Source organism: Podarcis bocagei, assembly GCF_964188305.1.
Source record: "Podarcis bocagei genome assembly, chromosome: 7".
NCBI lineage: Eukaryota > Metazoa > Chordata > Lepidosauria > Squamata > Lacertidae > Podarcis > Podarcis bocagei.
The window spans coordinates 76,947,943-76,972,519 of NC_138132.1; the positions used below are offsets into that span (position 1 = coordinate 76,947,943).

A 24,577-nucleotide genomic window follows, 5' to 3' on the forward strand; every position below is an offset into this window, starting at 1 on the left:
GGCAGCTCTTCTCCCAGGTGGGTCAATAAGATATCATTAGGAGATGTAAGCTTGGGGGGAGGGAATACCCCAGCAGGTTGATGATCTCTGTTATTGTTTTGGCAGGGAGCAGGGAAAGGTGGGGCGGGAGGGGGAAAAGGCTGGCTTTAAAGTAAATTGTTATTTACTCTTTCCAGAATAAATAAGAGAAGAAGACGGGCTGGTTCCTCGCTGGCACCTGCTTTCAGACTTGGGAGAGCCATGAGGACTAGCGGCTGGGTGTTCCCCCTGTTCCTTTTGCATCTGAGCTCTTCTCATGTCCTGCACTGGACCTACAAAGGTAATAAGGAGACAGGATTGGGATGGGGTGTGAGGAGAAGGGGGGGGGTAGGCGCTGTGTTTAACATTCTCCCTTCTGTTGATGGAAACCTGCAGGGTTGACACCCCGGTTGAAAAGAAAGGCTTAGATTGAAACTGAGCTCTAAGCTAGGCATATTTGCTTAGACATAAATCCAATTGGCTTCCAGCAAGATTTCCTTCTGAGCAAATAGGATCAGGATTGCAGCATCAAGCCCTGTAGCCCTACGCATGTAGGCTTAAAAATAATGCCAAGTCTGCGCATGTGACGGAATGATGGGGTTGAAAGGCAGTGTGGCATAGTGGCTAGTGCGTCAGGCGAGAGATTGGGGAAATGCAAGCATATATTTAAAGCACATTTCCTCTCCCCCAAGAATCCCAGGAACTGTAGTTTATTCCTCACAGAACTGCTGTTGTTAGCTCTCACAACAAACTACATATCCCAGAGTTCTTTGGTGGAAATGTGCTTTATAGTGTGCACATAGTGACAGATTCAAATCCCCCTTTTGAGCTCTGAAGTGGTGACTTGGAGAAATTTACAACATCTCAGCTAGCTTGACTCACAGAGTTGTTGCGAGGATTTATTTATTTTTAAGTTCCCTGGGGGAAACATAGGGTATCAAAGGACTAAATATAAATTGAGGTGGTTGTGTGGGTTGTACCATTACAGTGGGAGATATACAAGTTGTTGTTGTTTTTAATGTTGTTCTGTGTAAAGGAAAATTCCATTCCTGCAGAAAAATATTTATTGTTTGTGGGGAAGGGTAGTGCAACCCCCTTAATACAACGAAGCAAGAACTTAACACCTCTTATGCTATGTTAGGGTTGCCATATTTCAAAAAGTGAGAATCCGGGCACAAGAGTTGTTGAGTATTTTTGAACTATTTTTAAAGGAAATTTGCCCAAAAAACACCACTTCCGACCAGTGTTCAAAACTCCCATTGTTCTAGGCGCATTTTGCGACAGGGAATTTCATTGGCATGAGCATTTTCTGAGCTCTGGCCGCAGTGCTGCGCCTAAGATTTCAGATTAAAACCGCAGAGTGGAAGGAAAGGAGGACCTTTTTCTGCCTCCCCACTTCCAGCTACTCTCTGAAGACTGAAGAACAGACTCTCTTAAGAATATTAGGGGGGTGGGCAGGGGGAGAACTAGACCATGTGAAAAATGAACACAATATTTTAGCTGCAGTTCATTCATTTTCAGCTTTGTATTGTTATTTTAAAAAGTGTGCCAAGACATTCCGTTGTTGCGCCCAGAACCTAGGTTTAAGATGCCATTTGGCTCCTAGCTTTCATATCTCAGTTTCTAACACTGCTTCTGACATGGGTTGCCATACACCTGGGTTTTCCTGGGCATGTTTACAGATTTGCAGAAATTCCACCCAGACTCTATTTCCGACGGACGAATCCCGGATATGTCCTGGAAATTCCGGATGTATGGCAGCCCTAGCTATGTACATATTATATATATATATATATATATATATATATATATATATATATATATATATATAAAAAGCAATTACAGTGGTACCTTGGGATGCGAACAGGATCCGTTCCGGAGCCCTGTTTGCATCCCGAACAGAACGCAAGATGTGACAGTGCGTCTGCGCGTGCGTGGGTCGCGTTTTGCCGCTTCCTCGCATGCGCGTGACATCATTTTGAGCGTCTGCGCAAGTACGAGCGGCGAAACCCAGAAGTAATGTGCTCTGTTACTTCCGGGTTGCCGCGGAGTGCAACTCGAACACGCTCAACCCGAAGCACATTCAACTCGAGGTATGAGGTATCAGACATGCAGATATATTGTCAGAAAACCGTAGGGAGAATCTATCCCTGGATTACAGGCTGCTCCCCACAAAAAAGGAACAGAGGAAGTGGAGTCAGACCAGACCACTGGTCCACCAAGCTCAGTAGCACTTACACAGACTGGCAGCAATGCTGCAAGACTGCGCACAGGGATCTTTCCCTTCCCTTCCTGGAGATGTCAGGGGTTGAACCTGGAACCCGTCTGCAGGCAAAGCAGATTCTCTAACTGCTCAGCTCCAGACTCCAGTCCTCCATTCATACGACCAAATCGATCTAGGATTGGAATGAGCAGTTGGCTCAGGCTCAACTAGAAAGCATTATGGCTGACCTGGGCACTAATGGGAGCTCTCTTCAGTGTGACTCTCAACTCAGGGATAACCATTCTGGTGCCCTCCAGATGTTTCAGACTACAACTCCCATCATCCTGACGTTTGGCCCAGGGGGCTAGGTGTTGAGGGGAGTTACAATCGAACGTCATCTGGAAAGCCGCAGGTTCCTATCCCTGTTTTGAACAGTCTTAATAGCAGCCAGAACAGCCACTCATGCAGAGACACAGCAGGGAGCTTCCTTTCTGGAAGGTGCTCCCAAGAGCCTTGAGTCCAGGCATGGGGAAGCTGTGTCTCCCCGCCCCCCATATTGCTGGACTTCTCCATTAGCCATTCTTTCGGAGGCTGCTGCAAAAAGGCCAACGCGTCTGTTTTCTGCCTCGTCTCTGCCGCGCTTTCCTTTGGAAAGCGGTGAGTGTGGCGGAACGGATCAATGCCTCTGACCGTCAACAAGAGAACTGACAAAGATGAGAGGAAAGGTTCCCGTATCAATTGCAAACAAAGCAGGGAGGTTTGAGAGGCAACCTTGAGGCCCCTACTAGGCCGTAAGAGCTAAATATACTGATAAGAGAGACATAGGGAGAGAGAGAGGAAAGAGCCTTGTCTATTTGCATGAGTTGCTTTGAAGATTTGGACATTAAAGGAATATTGGAGCTTTTACAGGCAAGCCCCACCACACTACCTAAACAGGCTGTTGTTTTCAAGCTGCGGTTGGCTGCCCTGCCCTGACTTGCTGTGATGTCATGGAATGTATTTTATTAATTAAACCACAGCAGCATCAACGTCTATAGAGTGTTTATACACCAACTTCAGGGAATAGCACCCCGAGAAAGTTGCAGGCAGCAAGAGGAGATTCACTTGGATGTGTCTGAGTGGTCAGAGCATAAGAACACAACTTCTTAGGGAAGCATTTAGCACATAAAGCATTGCTTCACACCATAGATTTAAAGCACATTTAAATCACATGGCTCCCCCCCCAAAAAAAATTACCAGGAACTGTAGTTTACTTGTCACAGAGCTACAATTCCCAGAACCCTTGACAAACTACAGTTCCCATGTTGTTGTTTTTGAAGGGGGAAGCCATGTGCTTTAAATATACAGTGGTACCTCGGGTTACATATGCTTCAGGTTACATACGCTTCAGGTTACAGACTCCACTAACCCAGAAATATTACCTTGGGTTAAGAACTTTGCTTCAGGATAAGAACAGAAATCGTGCTCCGGCAGTGTGGCAGCAGCAGGAGGCCCATTAGCTAAAGTAGTGCTTCAGGTTAAGAACAGTTTCAGGTTAAGAACGGACCTCCGGAACAAATTAAGTACTTAACCCGAGGTACCACTCTATGGTGTACTTTCAGCCTAATATTTAACAGGAGGGAATTCCAAAAGGCTGGAGCCACCACACAGAAGGCCCTATTCCTATGGACCTCCTGCAGGTGGCCCTCTCTTGTAGAGTGCAAGTGATCAGTTGGGTATATAAGAGGAGAGACATGATAGTTCAGGTATCCTGGTCTCAAGCTGCCTAGGGCTGTGTGCCTCAGAAGCTGCGCCTTGAACTTCTACCTAAGACAATTTCTTCATTGCAAGCTCAGCCTGACAGCCTCTCCTCTTTCTCTTCCTCTCTTCCCTCCTCTCTGACGTTGCTTCTGAAGGGGAACTGGATGAAGTTCACTGGGGAAATCACTTCCCAGACTGCCTCGGGAAGCGTCAGTCCCCCATTGATATTCGGAAGAGGTCTGTCCAATACTCTCCAGAACTGGAACCGCTGGAGCTCCACGGCTATGCTGGGCCCCTGCAAGGAACCTTCACCATGACTAACAACGGGCATTCAGGTGAATATGAGCAACAGGTAAAAAAGGTGGTGAATCTGCTGAATGGCTGTGGGGAAGGGAGGACCATGGCTCCGTGAATGAGCATGCAAGATGTCCCAGGTTCAATCCCCAATGGCAACTCCAGGTACAGCTGGGAATGTCCCCTGCCTGAAACCCTGGCCTGCTGCTGCCAGTCAGTGTAGACCATACTGAGCTAGATGGAGCAAGTGTCTGACTTGGTATAAGGCAGCTCCCTGTGTTCCTGGGAATGTGTTTACCTGCCATGTCAAGTCCCGATTCACTTCCCAAATACAGAATAACAATTCAAGACAAGGGTTATTTTCTAGATAAGCAAGCCCTTAAGGCTGCTAAATCAGCCCGTTGGCTGATAATAACAATACATTTCAACAGTTCTTATTCTTTTCCAAGGCACATTTATTATGAGACTGTAAAGTAACTGAAAATCATTATCATTTGTATTACTACTGTGGGGTTGTAGCTTGCCTAAGACCATGAAAACATGGCATTTCCCAATCTCTGTCTTAACCATGGTTATGAGATCAGGAGAACTCTGGAAGCTTGTAGCCTCCCTCAGCCTCTTTCTCCTCTTCTCTGCCATGCAAATGCTACTCTCCCTTCCCTAATCAGCATGAACCATGGTGTAGCTGGTTTCCCCAAATTTAAGGTAACCATGGTTAGCTTCAAACCCATTTGAAAACCAGATGACCCTTGAAACCATGGTTATCTTTAATCCCATTTAAAACCAGGGTTAGCTTGAAACTAATCTGAAACCAAAGCTAGCTTTAAACCCATTTGAAAGCAGGGCTTTAAATCCGTTTGCAACCAAGGTTAGAAGCCGGATATAAGTGCCAAACAGCCCCTGTTTTAAGCATGGTGTGAATTTTGGTGTGATACATAACATCAACCCTGCAATGTCTTTCAAATACCTAGTGATGGTTCAAGTCAGAGTTGTTGTTTTTTTACATTTTCAGCTGACTGTCATTCACAAAAGCTTCTTTTTTTAATTGAACGAGCTGCCTCTCCTGATCTCGTTTATTTCAGCTTCTTGCTTTGTCATCTCTTTCTTTTTCTTTTCTTTTTTTAAAAATCTATTCTGCTAATTTTGTGCTGATTTTCTCAAACTAGAGGCGGGCGATCCAGTCAGCACCATGTACACAATCGAGAATGTAGGAGTTGTTTGCATTTGTTCATGAGACATTAAAAAATAAAAGGACAAAAGAACAGCTTCCAAAGTTATATGCTGGCTAATCCTTCCCGTGCACTATGGGGATATTTCTAGAATTTATTTCTGACAGTGCATAACATGACGAGCAGCGGAGCTGATAGATAAACTCACTGTGTGTGAGAGTTTTTTTATATCGGTATAATGTGAATTTGAAAAGCAGGGGGAATGTAGGAACACGGAAGCTGCTTTATCCCATGTCAGACCATTGGTCAATCTTGCTCAGTGTTGTCTACACTGACTGGCAGCAGCTCTTCAGGTCTCACACAGGGGACATTCCTAGTGCTACCTGGAGATGCTTGGGAATCATGGGAATTGTAGTTTATTCCTTTGGGGTTATTCCTTCAAATGGCCATTGTAGTGGTTAGCAGCATACTACTCCTAAAAGCCTGGAGGTTCTTACTTAGCTGTGGGCAATAGCTACCAAGACTGCATAGCCACCATACAATTAAAGCACGTGGTTTCTTCCAAAGAATCGTGGGTATGGTGTTTCCATGCGCTGCTCTGGTTGGCCAGAAGCGGCTTAGTCATGCTGGCCACATGACCCGGAAGCTGTCTGCGGACAAACGCCGGCTCCTTCGGCCTATAGAGTGAGATGAGCGCCGCAACCCCAGAGTTGTCCGTGACTGGACTTAACGGTCAGGGATACTTTTACAGTGGTACCTCGGGTTACATATGCTTCAGGTTACATACGCTTCAGGTTACAGACTCCGCTAACCCAGAAATAGTACCTCGGGTTAAGAACTTTGCTTCAAGATGAGAACAGAAATTGTGTTCCAGCGGTGCGGCAGCAGCGGGAGGCCCCATCAGCTAAAGTGGTGCTTCAGGTTAAGAACAGTTTCAGGTTAAGAACGGACCTCTGGAACGAATTAAGTATGTAACCAGAGGTACCACTGTACTTTACCTTTACCTTTAAGTTAGGCAACATTCATACCATCCCTTTAAAGCACTGTGATACCAATAATTCTGGGAGTTCTAGCTTGCTAAGGATGCTGTTAGGAGGAGAGGACCCCTACTGACCTCTCAGAGTGACAATTCCCAGAGTTCCCTGGGAAGAGGGGGACCTTTGTTAAACCACTCTGGGAACTGTTGCTCTGTGAGGGGAATAGGGGGGGTCTCAGGAGCCCTTAGCAAACTACAGTTCCCGGAGTTCTTTGAGGGAAGCCACAGCTATTTAAAGTAGTATCATGCTCCAATTCTCCATATATCCCTGTGGTGTAGTGCTTAGGGTGTCAGACTAGGACCTGGGAGACCAGGGTTCAAATCTCCACTCTGTCATGAAACTTGAGTAAGTCATTGCCTCCCAGCCTAACCTACCTCACAGGGTTGTTGTGTGGATGAAATGGGGAGGAGGGGAGGGCCATGTGCTCCTTGAAGAGAAAGGTGAGGCAGCAATGCAATCAGAAGCAAAAACAAGAAACCATGGATGGCTGACAGATTTGGGGGGTGGGGGGAGCAGTGGAGCATTGAGACAAACTGTCTCCAGGGAAAGGAATCTCTAATTGTATTGCCCCAAGAGATCATTGTTGAGGCTGCCTGCTTATTATACACGGCGGTGTATGACCAGCCTCTCATTAGGGGGTTTCAGCACAGCGGTATTATCAGCCTTTGCTCTCTGAACATTAGTTGTTGCTTTTTTGTGAACTGCTGTTTTTGTCAAGTTCCCTTCCCCTGGACCCCTTCCGTCTCTTTAAGTGCTCTGTATTTTGCATGCAGGCTCATTAACAGCACCATTGTTGCTGGTCAGCCTGAACCAATTTTTGTTAGGAGCGCGTTGGCTGCCCAGGGCTTTGGCAAAACCCTGGCAATTTCCTTCAGCATGGAGGAAGAACAGCCCCTCAGTCACAGAACCATAGAACTTCTGAGTTGGTAGGAACCCAATGCGTCATCCAGTCCAAACCCCTTCAGTTTATTTTTTTGGGTATTTATCCTTCACTCTCTGTGCACGTACAGGGGGAATGAAGGCACTGCTTCTCATGCAATCTCCCTGCCATCCTTCTCTGCTTTGTTGTTGTATAGTCGTTTAGTTGTGTCCGACTCTTTCTTCATGACCCCATGGACCAGAGCATGCCAGGCATGCCTGTCTTCCACTGCCTCCCGCAGTTTGGTCAAACTCATGTTCGTAGCTTTGATAACACTGTCCAACCATCTTGTCTTCTGTCGTCCCCTTCTCCTTGTGCCCTCAACCTTTTCCAGGAAGTCTTCTCTTCTCATGAGGTGGCCAAAGTATTGGAGCCTCAGCTTCAGGATCTGTCCTTCCAGTGAGCGCTCAGGGCTGATTTCCTTCAGAATGGATAGGCTTGATCTTCTTGCAGTCCTTGGGACTCTCAAGAGTCTCCTCCAGGACCATAATTCAAAAGCCCCAATTATTTGGCGATCTGTCTTCATCTGGTCCAGCTCTCACTTCCATACATCACTATTGGGAAAACCATAGCTTTAACTATTCAGACCTTTGTCGGCAAGGTGATGTCTCTGCTTTTTAAGATGCTGTTCCTGGGCACTTTTGAGTCCCAGGAACTGGTATTACTGCCTGCAACAGAGGAGACAGAACATTGCCATCATGACTAGCAGCTGTTGAGAGCCTTATGCCCTATGAATTCATCCAATCCCCCTCTTAAGCCATTGAAGGAGAGCAAGATTACTTAGATTAGAACATGGGTAGGCAAACTAAGGCCTGGGGGCCAGATCTGGCCCAATCGCCTTCTAAATCCGGCTTGCGGATGGTCCGGGAATCAGCATGTTTTTACATGAGTAGAGTGTGTGCTTTATTTAAAATCCATCTCTGGGTTATTTGTGGAGCACAGGAATTCGTTTATTATTTTTTTTCAAAATATAGTCTGGCCCCCCACAAGGTCTGAGGGACAGTGGACCAGCCCCCTGCTGAAAAAGGTTGCTGACCTGACCCCTGGCTTAGAACATAAGAAGAGCCCTGCTGGGTCAGGTCAAAGGCTCATCTAGTCCGTCATCCTGTTCTGACAGAGCCAGCTGGGCCAAAATTGTTCTTTGCCAGCCTCTGGTACACAGAGACACCTGCCTCTGACAGTGGAGGGAGGCTGAGTCTTCCCTTATTCGTTTGTTTGCATTCCTAACCACAAAAAGAAGTCAGGTTTGCTCTTTCCAAAGTGTATTTGCTGGGGTGTAAAAAAACAAAAACACGGTCCTGGTTGTCAGTGGACCTTCCTCCCAGTTTGGCCCAATGACCTTCTTTGCAATTCTGTTTTGCTTTCCCCCCACGTTCCCCTCCCCATGTCGACCAGGCTGCTCAGAAAAAGTAAACAGGGAACAACCCCAATTATGAAACCACGGTTTAATGCATTATTACACAATTAAACCATTTTTTTTTGTTTGTATGTCATTATGGCACTTGCTGCAGGCTGTGTTTGTGGGTGTATTTTTTATTTTAACTTCGGTTTTTGTTTTGATCCCATCCCTCACAAAGGGTATAATCTGCAGAAAGAAACATGTTTTCGGTTGGCTTGCCCTTGGGAGAGCTCCTGAACAAAAGCATTCATCTCCTTCTGAATTTCAAAGCAGGTTGGGAATCAGATCCGCTCATGTTCCTTGCAAAGGAATGAAATGTTCTATTCACAGTTTGGCAGGGGATTTTATAGAAAGGAGGAAGAGTCAATTGTTTCCTGCTCCCCCCCCCTTTCTGTCCTTCATTCCGGATTAGATCTATGGCTCCTAAAGTAACGACCAAGTTAATATTGTTCTAAATAACAATAATTGCATTTGTTAGTTGTTTGGGACCAGTTTACCTGTGAGATATTGCCTAACCCCATGTATGCACTCTTGACATCTTCCATCTACAGAAATGGCACTGCTCCAGGTGCCACAGAATATTCATTCCACATTTATGAGAAATTGATCTTTTAGTGTCACAGCACTTACACTTTGGAACTCCCTGCCTCATGATATCAGGCAGGCACTTTCGCTGTGCTCTTTTAATTGCCTGCTGAACATATATTTTTTTTAGAGAAGCCTGCCCAGAAATGTAGAACATTCACGGGTGTCTTAATCATGTTTTCAGCTCGTTGTTTGTTTTAATTCTTTTTAAAATGTTTTAAATAGTTGCTTTTGACTGTTTTATTTACTGATCACTTGACTGTTTTATTCTTTTTGTTAACCCGGTTGAAGTTGCTTTTTACAGTATATAAATTTTACGAGATAAATAAGTAAGAAAAAGAAATGTCCCAAAGCAGCTGAATTAAAAAATAAGATACAAGCAAATAAACTCGACCAAAAGCCAAATGTAAAAGGATATACATTATAAAATTCCTAAAATAAGAAAGAGAAGGTAAAAGATGAGCTACTTTAACCACTAAAAGCCTGGGTAAATGAAAATTCCTAGGCTGGCATCTAAAAACTGAGGATGAGGTTTCCAAACCTGTTTCTATCCTGTATTACAGACATGCAAATGCAGCCTCAAAACCAGAAAGGAAAATTATTACTCCTAGGTGGTTGTTGGTGTGTGTGTGTTTTTAAAATACCAGTGTATCTTGGATTCATCAAGGAGGCATGTTTTAAAATCTAAGAGGCTCAAAGCAGGCTGTTTTCTGGCTCTCACTCCTTCTGCTTCTGCCATTGCCTGAGCAGCTGTGATGGCATGGAACATTCACAAACATTCTAACAGTTCTGGGGCGAACTGGCCAGCAAGGGAACCTTTGCAAGTGCAATTTTTTAAAAGGAAAAGAAAATATGGGAATATGGATCTCCCCAAAAAATATAAACTTAGTAGAAGACAACTACACTAAGGTCTGGAAAGAAATTAAGAAAGACCTGGACACGTGGAATAGGCTGAAATTATCTTGGACTGGAAGGATGGCCGCGATTAAGATGAGTATTCTTCCAAGACTGTTATTTCTATTCCAGAGCATCCCGGTAATCAGAGGTACAGCGTGCTTTAAGAACTGGCAAAAAATCCCAGCTAAATTTATATGGCAAGGGAAAAGGGCAAGGATTAAATTTAAACTTCTCACGGACTTAAGAGAAAGAGGAGGATTCGCAGTTCCGAACTTAAAGCTTTATTATGAAGCTGCCTGCCTTTGTTGGTTAAAGGAATGGGCTATTTTAAAAAATACAGATTTGTTAGACTTAGAGGGTTTCAACATCAGATTTCGTTGGCATGCCTATCTGTGGCATGATAAAGGAAAAATTCACAAAGGCTTCTCTAATCATATTATTAGAGGTTCGTTACTGGAAGTTTGGAATAGGAATAAAAAGTGTATTGAAAAAGATACCCCCTGGTGGCTATCACCAATAGATATCCTAACAATTAAAAAACTAAATTTGGAAGGAGAAAGATGGACATATGAGGATCTCCTAGTTAAATCAGAAAGGGGGTGGAAAATTAGACCCTACGAAGAGCTGAAGGACAAATTAGCTGGATGGATACAATTCCATCAAATCAATGCGCTGTGGAATGACCACAAAAAAACAGGGATGAGTGAAAAAAAGTCTAGATACCAGGTGGAAATCCTAGAAAGTAATAACAAACTTCTATCTAAAATGTATAACCAATTGCTGGATTGGGAAACTAAAGATGAAGAGGTGAAGGGAGTTATGGTCAAATGGGCCAAAGACCTTGGACATAACCTGGAATACGATAGATGGGTACAACTTTGGAAGAGAGGCATGAAGTTTACAGCATGCGCTGCTCTCCGAGAAAACATGGAGAAGATGATGTATCGTTGGTACATCACCCCGGCAAGACTGGGGAAGATGTACAAAACCGGACACAGTTCATGCTGGAAATGTAAAGCTAAAGAGGGTAATTTCTTCCACATGTGGTGGACCTGTGACGAGGTGAAAAGATTTTGGGGACAAATTTATGATGAATTAAAAAAAATATTGAAATACACATTCCCGAAAAAACCTGAAGCGTTCCTCTTAGGCATGATTGGAGAGGAGATTAAAAATGAAGACAAAACCTTCTTTCAATATGCGACGGTGGCGGCTAGAATCTTACTAGCGCAAAACTGGAAAACATCCTATATCCCCACCGTGAGAGAATGGCAAATGAAACTATTTGAGTACATTGAGTTAGCGAGAATGACACAAAGAATTAGGCATCAAAAAAACACAAAGCTAAAGAATGATTGGAATAAATTCCTTAGCTATATTGAAATTAATCTAGGAATGACCAAAATCACAGTGGATGATATTTAAAACCTACAATGTATAGAATGTATAGAGCTGATACATAACAACTGCAGAAAGGTTACAAATTACCTAAGCCAAACCGTGATGGATGGAAGTCAACTGTTTGTAATTTAGTCTGTTTTATGTTGATATGTGTTAAATTGACTTTTCTCTCCACCTTTCTTTTTTTCTCTTGTTTTTTCTTTCTTTTTTATTCCTGTCGTGCTATTATTACTTTGTTAATGTTTGTATGTAATGTTTGTATGTACTTTTCAAGAATTCAATAAAAAATTTATAAAAAAAAGGAAAAGAAAAGTTACCATTATTTTAAAAACATTATTTTACAGTGGCACCTCAGGTTACATACGCTTCAGGTTACATACGCTTCAGGTTACAGACTCTGCTAACCCAGAAATAGTGCTTCAGGTTAAGAACTTTGCTTCAGGATGAGAACAGAAATCGTGCTCTGGCGGTGCAGCGGCAGCAGGAGGCCCCATTAGCTAAAGTGGTGCTTCAGGTTAAGAACAGTTTCAGGTTAAGAACAGACCTCCGGAACAAATTAAGTACTTAACCCGAGGTACCACTTACATTGCTCTTGCACGTTGTGAACGAGGAACAAAATCAAACAGTGGAACAATCAATCAATCAATCAATCAATCAATACCCATGCGGTTATTACAGCCTTGCTGTAACAGAGTTGTTTTCCACCTGACCTCACTTCCTGCTTTCACTCTGCCTCCCAGTCCAGATAGACCTTCCTTCAACCATGACCATCACCAAAGGGCTACCTGGGACCTTCACGGCTGTCCAGTTCCATTTCCATTGGGGAGGAATGGATCTTGAGACCAGTGGCTCGGAACACACAGTAGATGGGATGAGGTACATTGCCGAGGTACATTTAATTGCTTGTTTGGTTATTACCACCCCTTTATATCCCAGCTTTCCTTTCAGGGAGCTCAAGTGTGGTGTAGTGGTTAAGAGCGGTGGACTCGTAATCTGGTGAACTGGGTTCGCGTCTCCGCTCCTCCACATGCAGCTGCTGACTGACTTGGGGCCAGCCACACTTCTCTGAAGTCTCTCAGCCCCACTCACCTCACAGAGTGTTTGTTGTGGGGGAGGAAGGGAAAGGTGAATGTTAGCCGCTTTGAGACTCCTTAAAGGGAGTGAAAGGTGGGATATCAAATCCAAACTCTTCTTCTTCTTCTTCAAGGTGGTGCGCTAGGTTCTCCAGTGGGCTTTAAGTCTGAGCCGAGACTTGAATCCTCGTCTCCCAAGTCGTAGTCTGACACTCTTAACCACAACACTGAGCTGGCAGAAGCTCTCCTAGCTTTGGAAAGACACCCTTCTGGGCAGCTTTTAGAGGGCTACATGCTGGCGCTGGGCATGGCCAGAGGCGAAAATGGGCAGACAAGCTTTTCCTCTATCTGAGCTGTGTTCTGGTCATAGGTGGGGATTGCCTATTCTGACACATGCCTGTTTGAGCACTCGGTTCGAAGGCACGAGATCGAATCCCGCCATTATAATGTCTTTAGCTTCCTCAGGAAAAATGTTGAGGGGTTGTTTTCCTTTGCCTCCATGCAGAGGAAAAAGGGGAAAAACCAAACGTCCGCACTCACAAACCCATAGGAAAAGCAGAAGGTACTTTATACCAGGTCAAGACTATTTCCAGTTGCTGGTATTGCCGACTGACTGGTAGCAACTCTCTAGCAGTGTGGGATTTGAGCATATGGTAAGTAAGCCAGAGCATAGGGCCTCAGATCACGAGGGGCCTCCGAATACAAAAAAATTAAAAACCACCAAATGCTATGGTTGTGCTGCAGACCGCAAACCAGCGATCTAAGGCCACACCCATGCATACATTTAAAGCACTCTTCTGCCACATGCAACAATCATGGTTTCCCCCAAATAATTATGGGAACTGTAATTTTTTGAGAATTGTAGCTTTGTGAGGGGCCATAATTATTATTATTTTTTTTAAGTGCTATGGGCCCTTTTAAATTTGACTTCTGTTAGGGCTTCAACATGTCTTCATCTGGCCTGCTCTTCAAGTGTCAGGAACAGAGAGTTTTCCCATCACTTCCTATTACTGGAATAAATTGAAGGGAGACCTGCAGCCTCTGAATTAACACCCTCTGAATTAACAATTCTTCGGGAGGTTTAGCACCATCACCTTTGGTTTTACTCAGGAGAATAGGTTGCTTTGTTTTGCTTGTTAATCGCTCTGCAAATGCTAATTCACTTACCAACGCCAAGATGTCTGTTATCAGGGCAACCTTTTGTGGGTGTGAATGGCCTGTTAAGAGTGCAATTAGCGCAGACACACCTTCTATGCAATTCTTTTCCTTCTGACCCCCATTGGTTACAATTGCTACCAGCCATGGATCAGGCATCCAACAGAGTGGATTATTGTCCAGGAAACCTCATGAAATCATAAATTGGTCAGTCTGTAAAGAGGCAGGGAAAAGCTTTGGTTTTCCTGCAGGAGAATAACACAGCTACCCTTTTGTAATTGTTGCTTAAAAACAAAATCAAACTAGAGAGACACAAAGGTATAATGATTCTGGTTTCACAGACAAACTATAGGATTGAAGAATGGCTTGGAACAACTTTATTTCTCCATAGACCATCAGGATCAAATGTAGAAATATATATATATATTTAAAAAAATGTCAGTAGCACCTCGTGCATGCACACGAAAGCTCATACCAAGAACAAACTTAGTTGGTCTCTAAGGTGCTACTGGACATTTTAAATATATTTTTATATTTTAATATATTTTAATATATATATTTTTAATATATTTCTCCTGCGTCAGACCAACACGGACCAACACGGCTACCTACCTGAATCTAGGATCAAATGTGTATGTGCAAGGCATGTGCTCTACCTCTCAGCAAATGGCCTTGCCTGGCTTTTTAACCACTGCCATCCTTATCCTTTCCCCAGCTGCATATCGTCCATTACAACTCAGCCAAGTATGCAAGCATCGAACAAGCGAAGGTTCAACCGGATGGCTTGGCAGTTCTGGCTTTTCTCTTCGCGGTAGGTAGCTAATTCAGGTTAAATCTATCTATTTAAATTGAAGATGCATTTGGGGAAAGTTTCAGATTCCCGAAAGTTAGTTGAGATCTAGAATTGGCGGAAAGTTTGTTCGTTTTTCTTCTTCTGGCGAGAATGCTTTGCACACTGTTGCAAACAATTTGGATTTTAAAAAGAGAAACCACGAGGGGGCGCCAGACAAAAAGAAACTGCAAAATGCGAAAGAATGTTATCTCTGTGGCTTTTCCCTGTGTCAAAATGTAACGGTAAAGCAGGTATCCCCAACCTGCGGCCCTCCAGATGTTTTGGCCTACAACTCCCATGATCCCTAGCTAACAGGACCAGTGGTCAGGGATGATGGGAATTGTAGTCCAAAACATCTGGAGGGCCGAAGGTTGGGGGTGCTTGTGGTAAAGCATATTATCAATGAGTGGAGAGAGAGAGAAAACATAGAAAGCTGCCCTATGTTGATCCATCTAGCTGAATATTGCCCACTCAGACTGTCAGTGGCTCTCCAGGATTTAAGGCAGGTGATATTCCCAGTCATATCTGGAGTATTGAATTTAGGGCCTTCTGCATGCAAAGCCGGTGCTATAACCACTGAGTAATAATAATAATAATAATAATAATAATAATAATAATAATAATAATAATTTTATTTATACCCCGCCCTCCCCGACCAAGTCCGGGCTCAGGGTGGCTGACACTAAATATAAATACAGTAAAAACATTAAAAAACAAAACAAAAAACAAACAAAAACAGTTGATTAAAATATGTTAGAATACAGATTAAAATGCAGCTTAAAATGCAGCCTTGTTTTAGTGGTAGCCTATAGATCGTGAAGATCGTGAAGCTGAGGCTCCAATACTTTGGCCACCTCATGAGAAGAGAAGACTCCCTGGAAAAGACCCTGATGTTGGGAAAGATGGAGGGCACAAGGAGAAGGGGACGACAGAGGATGAGATGGTTGGACAGTGTTCTCGAAGCTAGCAGCATGAGTTTGACCAAACTGCGGGAGGCAGTGGAAGACAGGAGTGCCTGGCATGCTCTGGTCCATGGGGTCACGAAGAGTCAGACGCGGCTAAACGACTAAACAACAACAACATAGATCAAAGCCATAAGGGGGGGAAACGTCAAATATTCACCAGGGCCAACTATCCATGCTGGTCCTACATGGGCCGTCAAAAAGAGCCAAGGGGAAATTTATATACAAATCCTATATAAGGGGTTCCATCAAAAAAATATAGACATTCCCCACATTCCTTTCCCATTTAAACATGACCCATTTAAAATACCACCCTTCTTTCTTGCAGGATGGCAACCTAGAAAACACTTACTATAGCGACTTCATTGCCAACTTGGCCAAAATCAAGTATGCAGGTATGTTTCCCTTTAAACCTTGGCATGGTATTTCTTGGTCAGGCAAGATGAAGGTGGTTGTTTTTGATTCTTTTCCACCCTGGTTTTGAGCAGTGGGATATCGCTGCAGTGCTAGCTAGCTGCTGAAAGCTGTCACCCAGTATTTGATCTGCTTTGGATATTGCATAAAATTCCTAAGCTTTTATGTGTGTATGTGTGTGTATTTTTTTTTTTTAGGGCAGTCAACTACACTCAACACTCTGGATCTCCTGTCCATGCTTCCAGAAAACCTTGCCAATTTCTATAGATACCAGGGCTCTCTGACCACACCTCCTTGCACAGAGAACGTGATTTGGACTATATTTGATTCACCCATCAAGCTGTCTCACACGCAGGTAAGAAAGCACTGGTCTGCATTGGTCTGTCTGTTCCTTTTGTTGTTGTTGAATTTATCAGTCGCTTTTCAGAATTACCGTATTTTTCGCTCCGTAAGCCTACCTGACCATAATGTGCACCTAGTTTTTAGAGGGGGAATTCAAGAAAAGAAATATTATTTAAAGGGAGCGCTGAGCAAAGCCTGTATGCAAAGCTCTGCTCAGCACTCCCTTTCATGAGCTGCGTAGTGTGTGTGTGTGGCTCTTGGGGGCTTTTCCCGAGGAGGGAGAAGGGCAGCCTGTCACTGACGGGGGAAGCCCAGGTTCCGCCCCCCCCCCCAGCCCCAGGGATCACACATTCACTCCATAAGACACACAGACATTTCCCCTTAGTTTTTAAGAGGGAAAAAAGTGTGTCTTATGGAGCGAAAAATACGGTAAATCCCCGAAGCGATTTACAGCAAGGTTAGGGGCGTGGGTGGCGCTGTGGGTAAAACCTCAGTGCCTAGGACTTGCCAATCGTATGGTCGGCGGTTCGAATCCCCGCGGCCGGGTGAGCTCCCATCGTTCAGTCCCAGCTCCTGCCCACCTAGCAGTTCGAAAGCACTCTTAAGTACAAGTAGATAAATAGGGACCGCTTTATAGCAGGAAGGTAACGGCGTTTCCGTGTGCGGCGCTGGTGCTGGCTCGCCAGCTGCAGCTTCGTCACGCTGGCCACGTGACCCGGAAGTGTCTTCGGACGGCGCCGGCTCACGGCCTCTAGAGCGAGATGAGCAAGCAACCCTAGAGTTGGACACGACTGGCCCGTACGGGCAGGGGTACCTATAATACAGTAATATAAATGTATAAAACATATTAAAACCGTAGGCTATGTAAACAGCATACATTTAAAGCACATTTATGCCACATTGTGCCCTCCAAAGAGTTTTGGGAATTATAGGTGGTTAAAGATGCTGGGGATTTTATCACTGAGATGGAGCAAACTACATGGTCCGAGCCCCATGTTGGGCAAAATATTCTTGCCTTTCAGGGGGTTGGACCTGATGACCCTTAGGGTCCCTTCCAGCTCTATGATTCCACATTTTCCAAGATTCTTTGGGGGAAGCCACATGCTTCAAAAGGATGGTGTGTACTCAGCTAAAACATCAATTCACTGGGGCAACCAAAACACATGGGAAAGCAAGAATGTATTGTATTATACACCCTCGTGTATAAGACACCCCTGTTTTGGGCTACTCCAAATTAAAAAAATGGGGGGAGATTGCCCAGAGTTTCTGAGCTTTTTTGGGGGGGGAGGGAGGCAGAGTTGTTGAGATTTTTTTAAGGGGGGGAATGCTGAAAATCACTCACCCAATTGACCTACCCCGCCATTTGCGTGCGTCGCGAAAGCCACCTTTAGTCTGTCCCCTAACTGGCAGAAGCTGCCAGTTGCCCACCCAATTCCTGCAGCGACAGCCAATCAACACCAGCCCTTGATGCAACCACCAATAACATGCCCAATAGCCACCGACAATCTCCGGCTTGCGGCAGCAACCAATCCCATGTCCCCCCTATGCATTATCCGCGTATAAGACGACCCCAAATTTTTAACATAACTTTTTAATAAGAAACATCGTCTTATACACGGGAAAGTATGGTATTTGCCTGGCATGGCAATGCTGTCAAAATAGATGTTGGTTTCAGGAGCTCGTCCTACTCTCGAGTAGGACCCTGGCAGAGACACATGCCTGACTGGCATGTTCCCTCGCTCCTGGTTGATCGTTCGTGAGCTTCAAAAGCTTTCTTTTGCCCGAACATCACAGCGACCGATGCCAACAGACATTGGCACACTTAGGGATCCGCAGAGTCTTCGCAGCTTGCATAACAGACCTCAGCAACTCAGCATTTTGGCTAATCTACTTTATTTACATATAAACACACATGGAGCACTGCAACATGGCTCTCTCTCTCTCTTTCATCAGACAGCAAAGAGAAAAAACAAAGGACAATAGTCCCACTTCACCCAACACAGTAACACAAACATCCTGTTTCCGTCACTTCCCACTATGTGGAGTCAAAACATACACCGTCATGTGATAGACAAAAATCCCATGACTGCAATCATGGAGCGGGAATTCTAACAGTCAAGTGGACTTTCCTGGGATCACCATCCCACAGGGAGCTATTCAACCCTCTGGAGTTAACGCACAAGGCCCAGATTATCTCAAGGCCCAGGCAAGTTCATATGAGGAAAGATGTTCCTTTAGGTAAAGGGGTCCCAATTATTATTTATTACTCTATATGAGTAGATTAGTGAGCCCCAGCAAACAGCTTGCTCCATCTCCTACTTCAAAACCAAGCAATGTTAAAGACGAACCAACAAAGATGCTGCAGCAGAATGTTAAACTATACCACACAGGGAGCCAGTGTGGTCTAGTGGTTAAGAGCGGTGGACTCGTAATCTGGTGAATCGGGTTCAGTTCTCCGCTCCTCTACATGCAGCTGCTGGGTGACCTTGGGCCAGTCACACTTCTCTGAAGTCTCTCAGCCCCACTCACCTCACAGAGTGTTTGTTGTGGGGGAGGAAGGGAAAGGAGAATGTTAGCCGCTTTGAGACTCTTTCGGGTAGTGATAAAGCGGGATATCAAATCCAAACACTTAAATGTTGCAGCCTGTCTACCTCCTGTTCCCAAGAGGAATGGCTCTAGGTCGGGTCTTCAGCAAGCCTTGGAATAGGAAGGAGCCTTGCAGGTAGGACAGAGGTGGAATGTCAAGGAGGAGGAGATTCCTGTTTTTCTTGAACATATTGCTTGGCTTTTTTGGTAGGTTAAGCTGCTGGAGAACGCCTTATTGGACTGGGAGAACAATACCCTGAGGAACGATTACCGCCACGTCCAGCCCCTCAATGACCGGATAGTCCAATCGTCTTTCCAAGCCAAGGTTACCAAAGGTACAATTGAGTAGCTTAAGGCCAGCAGGGAGGCAGGCGACAGGAGTGGAGGACCCTAGGCCTTAAAAGCATGAGAAGAGCCTGCTGGATCAGGCCAAAGGCTCATATAGCAGCACCCTGTTCTCACAGTGGCCAGTCACGTGCCCCAGTGGCAAGCACCCAAGCAAGACCCGAGCATAAGAGCCTAGCATAAGCCTGCCTTATGTTAATGCAGAAAGCACTGCTGAGACTACAGTCGTACCTTGGAAGTCGAACGGAATCTGTTCCAGAAGTCCTGGACTTCCAAAACCTTCGGAAAGCAAAGTATGGCTTCCGATTGGCTGCAGGAAGATCCCCGTTGGATGTTTGGCTTCCAAAAATAGTGCGCAAACCGGAACAGTCACTTCCGGGTTTGCGGCGTCTGGGAGCCAAAAAGTCTGAGAACTAAGCTGTTCATATAATAATTTAAAAATTTATTTATACCCTGCCCTCCCCAGCCAAGACCGGGCTCAGGGCGGCTAACAACTAAGGTACGACTGTATATAAAAATAAGAAGAGGATCAAGCCTAACTATCATTATCCTTCCATCGCTCCAGAAATGTGTCACCCGTCAACTGTCTCTTCCAGCCTTGATGAAATACGGACTCAGCTGCAGGCGATGAAGAAGCACATTCTGGCTATCATGGGGAAACCTGGTAAGAGAATAAGACTTCTTTCCCCTCCCCACGCCCTGATTATTTATGGCACGTTTTCTGTTCTCAAATTTTGCAAGTTGCTAGGAGACTTCTTATTTATTGGATTTAGGCCCTAACCTTCCTCTCCAAGGAGCCCAGGGCGCCACACAGATTTACAAACAAAACCGTAGCAAACACATTCTAAAACAGGTTAAAACACTTAAAAATGATAACAATTGAAAACATCTTTTAAAAAAACCCCAGTTGCTATTAAAAACATTCTTCTATCCAGTGATCTTTGGGTCGCCGGGAATTGCATCCCTCAGCTACTAAATGCCTGGGTGGACAGGAATGTTTTCTTTTTTTAAAAAAAAAATTAAATTCAGTTTTGCAATATACACTTGAATTTAAACATTAATAATTATAAGCATATAGGATTCCCTGAACCCTTAGATTTCCCTCCACCCCTCCATGGTTTCCATTGTCAAACTTTTTCTACTGCATTTTATAGTTTCTCCATTTATCTTAAAAATCTATTTTTACTTTAGTTTTTCATATATCACAAGTGTTGCTATAATCCTGCCAAAGTTTTTAGTTGTTTACAGTGTTCTCTTAAATAACTTATAAAATTTTCCCATTCCTTGATAAAGTTTCTATCTTCCTGGTTTCTGATTTTCCTGGTCACTTTTGCCATTTTGGCGTAATCCATCATCTTTATCAGCCATTCGTCCCTGGTGGGGACTTTATCTTCTTTCCATCTCTGGGCCAGTAGTACCCACGCTGCTGTCGTTGCGTACATAAATAGTCTTTTCTACTCCTTTGGTATTCCTGCATCTAGAATTCCTAATAGAATAGCTTCTGATTTTTTCACAAACATTATTTTTTTTTTTTAAAAAAATCAACTCATTATATATCATATCCCAGAATGCTTTGGTTATCCTGCACATCCACCACATGTGGTAGAACGTGCCTTCCTTCTCCTTCCAACATACATTTGAAGCAGTTCTATACATTTTTGCTAATTTAAAAAGGTAAAGGACCCCTGACAATTAAGTCCAATTGCAGACGACTCTGGGGTTGCGGCGCTCATCTCGCTTTACTGGCTGAGGGAGCCGACGTTTGTCCGCAGACAGTTTTTCCGGGTCATGTGGCCAGCATGACTGAGCCGCTTCTGGCGAAACCAGAGCAGTGCACGGAAACGCCGTTTACCTTCCCGCCGGAGTGGTACCTATTTATCTACTTGCATTTTTGTCGTGCTTTTGAACTGCCAGGTTGGCAGGAGCTGGGACCGAGCAACAGGAGCTCACCCTGTGGCGGGGATTCGAATCGTCGACCTTCTGATCGGCAAGCCCAAGAGGCTCAGTGGTTTAGACCACAGCGCCACCCACGCCCCTTTTGCTAATTTAGCAGGTGTTAAATACCAGCGAACGGGACGCGGGTGGCGCTGTGGGTAAATCCTCAGCGCCTAGGACTTGCCGATCGCATGGTCGGCGGTTCGAATCCCCGCAGCGGGGTGAGCTCCCGTCATTCGGTCCCAGCTCCTGCCCACCTAGCAGTTCGAAAGCACCCTTAGGTGCAAGTAGATAAATAGGTACCGCTTTATAGCGGGAAGGTAAACGGCATTTCGTGCGCTGCGCTGGTGCTGGCTCACCAGAGCAGCTTCGTCACTCTGGCCACGTGACCCGGAAGTGTCCGCGGACAGCGCTGGCTCCCGGCCTCTTAAGTGAGATGAGCGCAGAACCCTAGAGTCTGTCAAAACTGGCCCGTACGGGCAGGGTTACCTTTACCTTTAAATACCAGTGATACATCATTTTCATATAATTTTCCTTCAACGTACAGCATGCTGTAAATTTTAAGACAGGAATGTTTTCAATTTCATCCTGAATTCACCTAGCTGCTCACATCCCCTTAAACAGAGGGCAGTGGGTTATGGTTCTGCTAGAAGAGGACCAGCCTATCGCAGAACGAGCAGTTCCGATGGGTTGTCCCAAGTGTCCGTTCAAACCCAGCCCACACCTGAGAGGTTCTGATTGGTTCTTCCAGGTCACATCCCGGTCCACACCCAAGCCCTTTACTTCTCCCGCGACAACACGGCCAGCTACGCCGAGGTGCGCCCCCTGCAGGCCATGATGCTCAAAACCTTCACGCTTTGCTTCTGGGCCCAGAACTTGAACGAAGGGCGGCAAACGGTCTTCTTCTACTCCACCCCGGAGAGGGACAACGAGCTGGTGGTCACCGTGGGCATGGGCGTAGGCGTGTCCATTGGGGGCACCTCGGTGCAGTTCAACTTGCACCGCAAGTCCGAGGAGTGGGTCCACCACTGCGTCACCTGGGCCTCCGACTCGGGCACCGTCAACCTGTGGGTCAATGGAGCCAAGGGCACGGTCAAGGACGTCCAGAGAGGTTACGTGATCCAGAGCGGCGGGAAGGCGCTCCTTGGGAAATACAAGAACCCTGTGATGGACATCTTCGCCAACCCGTTTTCTGGTTGGATGAGCCACGTCAACCTCTGGAGCAGCCTCCTGGACAACGACGACGTCCAGGAGCTCACTTTGTGCAAACATGACAACCAGAAGGGGGATATCATATCTTGGGGGGAAACACCCATGACCTTGTGGGGGGGAGTGGTGGTGGATGCTGACACCAGCTGCGGGTGATTCTCGCTGATCAGGCATGAATCCATGCTGAGTGGTTAAAAAAAATCCCTGATTGGTTGGGACGCAAATGTAGTATTTACTCCCCACATTTCCTTCAAGATATCCAGAATATAGACTGATTCTCCTTCCACGCCGAGAGCCTCTCTAGGTCTTCTAATGACTGGGCCAGATCCTTGAGGGGAGAGGAGGGGATATTCTCGTTGCAGGAAAATCTCGCCATGCGATGAGGAGAATGCCCCGTATTTCTTTCATGTTTATTACCGATTATGTCAGCATGGAATGGAAATGAACACAAACTGCAGGAGAGGGCGAGAGGCGGAGAGAAAAAGAAAACCTCACTCTGGTTGTACTCAATTTTGTTGTTGTTGTTTGGTGGCCTGTTTGTGAGATCATGTAGAATTTTCTGCGTTTCAGATACTTCTCCCTGCATAGCATGATAATCCTTGTAGCGAGGGACCCTGGGAGAAGTAAAGGTAAACCACCTGTTTGTGCCACACAGAGTCCTCCTTATCAAGAGATAGACAAAGCCTTAGATTAGCTGGCAGGTTTAGCCCTGTGTGGCTAATGTGAGGGGTGGGAAGGAGACCCTCACCCTCTTCCCATCCCCATCAAGTCTGGGTCACATCCTCACCATTCATTGAATGCTGCCCTTATGCCACTCTCTTCCCCCAGAGAATCTTTGGAGCTGTAGTTTAAGGGTGCTGGGAACTATAGCTCTGCAAGGGGTTTCCTAACCACTCTCGGCACCCTTAACAAACTACTGTTCCCAGGATTACTTTGGGGGAAGCCATGCCTTGTTAAAAAGCGGTGTAAGAGTGTGTTAAATGTATAGTGTGTGATGACTACCTATCTGCCTAAACATTTTGCATGATTCAGAGCCATCCTAGATCCTTGCTTGCCCTGTTGTCTTAAGTCCCGAAAACATATCCTCCAGGAGACAGGCTTTCATATCTGCATGGGTGTCATTGATGCCACATCTGTACTTCATAGGATCCTGATGTGTGTGTGTGTGTGTATTGGTGACATTGTTTCAAAATACGCAACTGAATCTTATTTCATGCATGGATAGACATATATACTTCCTGATATATGGTTACTGCCATTTTGTTTCGGAAGGGAAGATTAGCCTGCAGGCGTGATCCTGAGAAAAACCACATTTGAATTTAAATCAGAGAGGTTTACAGGCCTCCAAGCATTGATTGGATAAATCATCTGGGTGTGATCAGAGTGCTGAGCTTAGGTTTATGAAAACAGGAGGACACAGGCCTCTCTTTGAAGCAAAATTATTTGCAAACCCCTTAGGGCTTAACCTCAATCAACTCCACCTGGGAAACTGGAGAGGGGATTAAATCAATGCTGTGTGCATTTCATGGCAAAACAAACATGTTTGGGGTTTTTTGTTTTCTTCTTTGGCTCGTAGAGGCAGTACAACCATGTTATAATGATAATAAAGTATGCACCAGTAAAACCTGGCTTGTCATTCCTGAGTTTTAGCAACACTAAACATCCTTGTGTTTTTTCCAGGCTTTATACGATGGCTTTTATTTTTTATTTTTTGCTCTATTTACAAAAATAGACAATGATCTTTTGTACAAAATGTATCCCCCTTCCAGGGAGATGAAAAATAGCAAACAACCAGCAAACAACACACACAATATCCACTCCTTTTACAAAATTGTCTTTTTAAACACTCTTCCCCTTTGTTCATAGACAAATACTGTTTTGTTGTTTTGTGGGGCAGGTGAGAAACTCATCATACACCTTGAAACCAAGGACGCTTCCAGACCGTCACTATTTTCAAGAGGGATTCAATCATATACTGGCAAATTATTTGCACCATTATAGTTGCTTGGGAGTGTCTGTAGAACAAATCCACTTCTCTTTTTGCAGTAAGGAAAGTGATGGA

General features: G+C 44.9%; 1 protein-coding gene across 1 annotated transcript; it reads left to right on the plus strand.

The window, feature by feature from the left end:
• CA6 (carbonic anhydrase 6) lies at window positions 1-24,139 on the plus strand. Its single transcript, XM_081201566.1, has 10 exons — window positions 1-17; window positions 177-319; window positions 4,117-4,296; window positions 12,403-12,551; window positions 14,606-14,701; window positions 16,013-16,079; window positions 16,296-16,453; window positions 19,238-19,361; window positions 19,937-20,035; window positions 22,058-24,139. Exons 2-10 carry the CDS (start codon window positions 241-243, stop codon window positions 22,669-22,671), a joined length of 1,566 nt encoding a protein of 521 aa, XP_081057692.1. The 5' UTR covers window positions 1-17; window positions 177-240; the 3' UTR covers window positions 22,672-24,139.
• The last annotated feature ends 438 nt before the right edge of the window (window positions 24,140-24,577 follow it).